Source organism: Priapulus caudatus, unplaced genomic scaffold (assembly GCF_000485595.1).
Source record: "Priapulus caudatus unplaced genomic scaffold, Priapulus_caudatus-5.0.1 Scaffold11, whole genome shotgun sequence".
NCBI lineage: Eukaryota > Metazoa > Priapulida > Priapulimorpha > Priapulimorphida > Priapulidae > Priapulus > Priapulus caudatus.
In genome coordinates, this window is record NW_014577072.1 from 928,068 (window position 1) to 929,417 (window position 1,350).

General features: G+C 41.1%; 1 protein-coding gene across 1 annotated transcript in view; it reads left to right on the forward strand.

Moving 5' to 3' along the window:
* Nucleotides 1-19: 19 nt before the first annotated feature.
* LOC106807324 (adhesion G protein-coupled receptor L1-like) overlaps nucleotides 20-1,350 on the forward strand; it is a 3,131-nt gene continuing 1,800 nt past the window's right edge. The window contains exons 1-4 of the mRNA XM_014809638.1: nucleotides 20-28; nucleotides 168-195; nucleotides 692-827; nucleotides 1,040-1,191. Coding sequence (XP_014665124.1) covers nucleotides 20-28; nucleotides 168-195; nucleotides 692-827; nucleotides 1,040-1,191 — 325 coding nt within the window. The remainder of the gene's footprint in view (nucleotides 29-167; nucleotides 196-691; nucleotides 828-1,039; nucleotides 1,192-1,350) is intronic.

The window sequence follows — 1,350 nt, forward strand, 5'->3', positions numbered from 1 at the left end:
CAAACGTTCACTAGCAAAAATGTCGAGCGTAGACCTATTTGGAGCTGCTATTTTCACCTACGAATTCTGTCAAGTTATAGTCCGCCTTGTGGCATAACGAATTCATGTTGGATTTATGGACATCTAAACAGCTTCTATTGTGTTGATATGGTTTCTTTTACCTGCAGGTTGGCGCTGCTGTCATCGTCTGCACAGGTGAGGCGCATAGTATACCGAATGTGTAGAGAAACATATTTATTGGAAACAGGTGTCTATCTGTCTGTCTGTCTATCTGTCTGTCTGCCTGTCGATCTGTCTGTCTGCCTGTTTGTCTGTCTGTATGTCTGTCTGTCTGTCTGTCTGTCTGTCTGTCTGTATGTATGTATGTATGTTTGTTTGTCTGACTGTCTGTCTGTCTGTCTGTCTGTCTGTCTGTCTGTCTGTCTGTCTGTCTCTCTGTCTGTCTGTCCGTCCGTCCGCCTGTCTGCCTGTCTTCCCGTCTCTCTCTCTCTCTCTCTCTCTCTCTCTCTCTCTCTCTCTCTCTCTCTCTCTCTCTCTCTCTCCCCTCTCTCTCTCGCTCTCTCTCTCTCTTTCTCTGTCTGGCAGTAAGTCGGCCTGCCATAATTATGTATAATTACATGAGCGTATTAGTATTAAGAAGGCCTTCTTAATACGCTCATGATAATTATACTAGTGTCTGTTTTTTTTGCAGCTGCTAAGCAAACAGATGTATGTGAGGATAAGATGGGGGTTCTGATATGTGGAGGCGGTCAGACCATTCGTGTCAGGGATGCCTGGTACGGTTCCACAAGAAATAGCAACTGCAGAGGCGACACTGCTAGGTGCAAGTAAGTATAACGTGCAGTATTGATTGTTGATTTACGAAAAATCTAATATATCTATATATCACAAATATGCAATGTATGTTCGCACATGTCTGTGCCATAACTGCATTTTGATAGTAGTGCTTTTGAGTATAGCAAACCTTTATCAGAGTTTAGCACACACACAAAATGCAATTGTCATTTAAACCCGCATTGGTATAATCTCCATATGACAGCACCCTAGAGAAAGCTAATAAAAGCATCATACGGGACCTGAAGGACCGCTGCAACAGGAAGTCAATGTGTACCATGAGACCAGGCAACGACTTGTGGGGCAGTGACCCCTGTCCAGGAACCCGCAAACTTCTACGCGTAGATTACGATTGCAGTAAGTAATTACAAAAATTATAATTATTATAATTATGAGTGTTATTATTATTATTACACCATTATTATAATTACAGAAACTGCCTAGATTGTTGATGAGCCATGATGCAATAAATGATAAAATAATAACTAAATAATTATGTGTAATATTTTATGTATA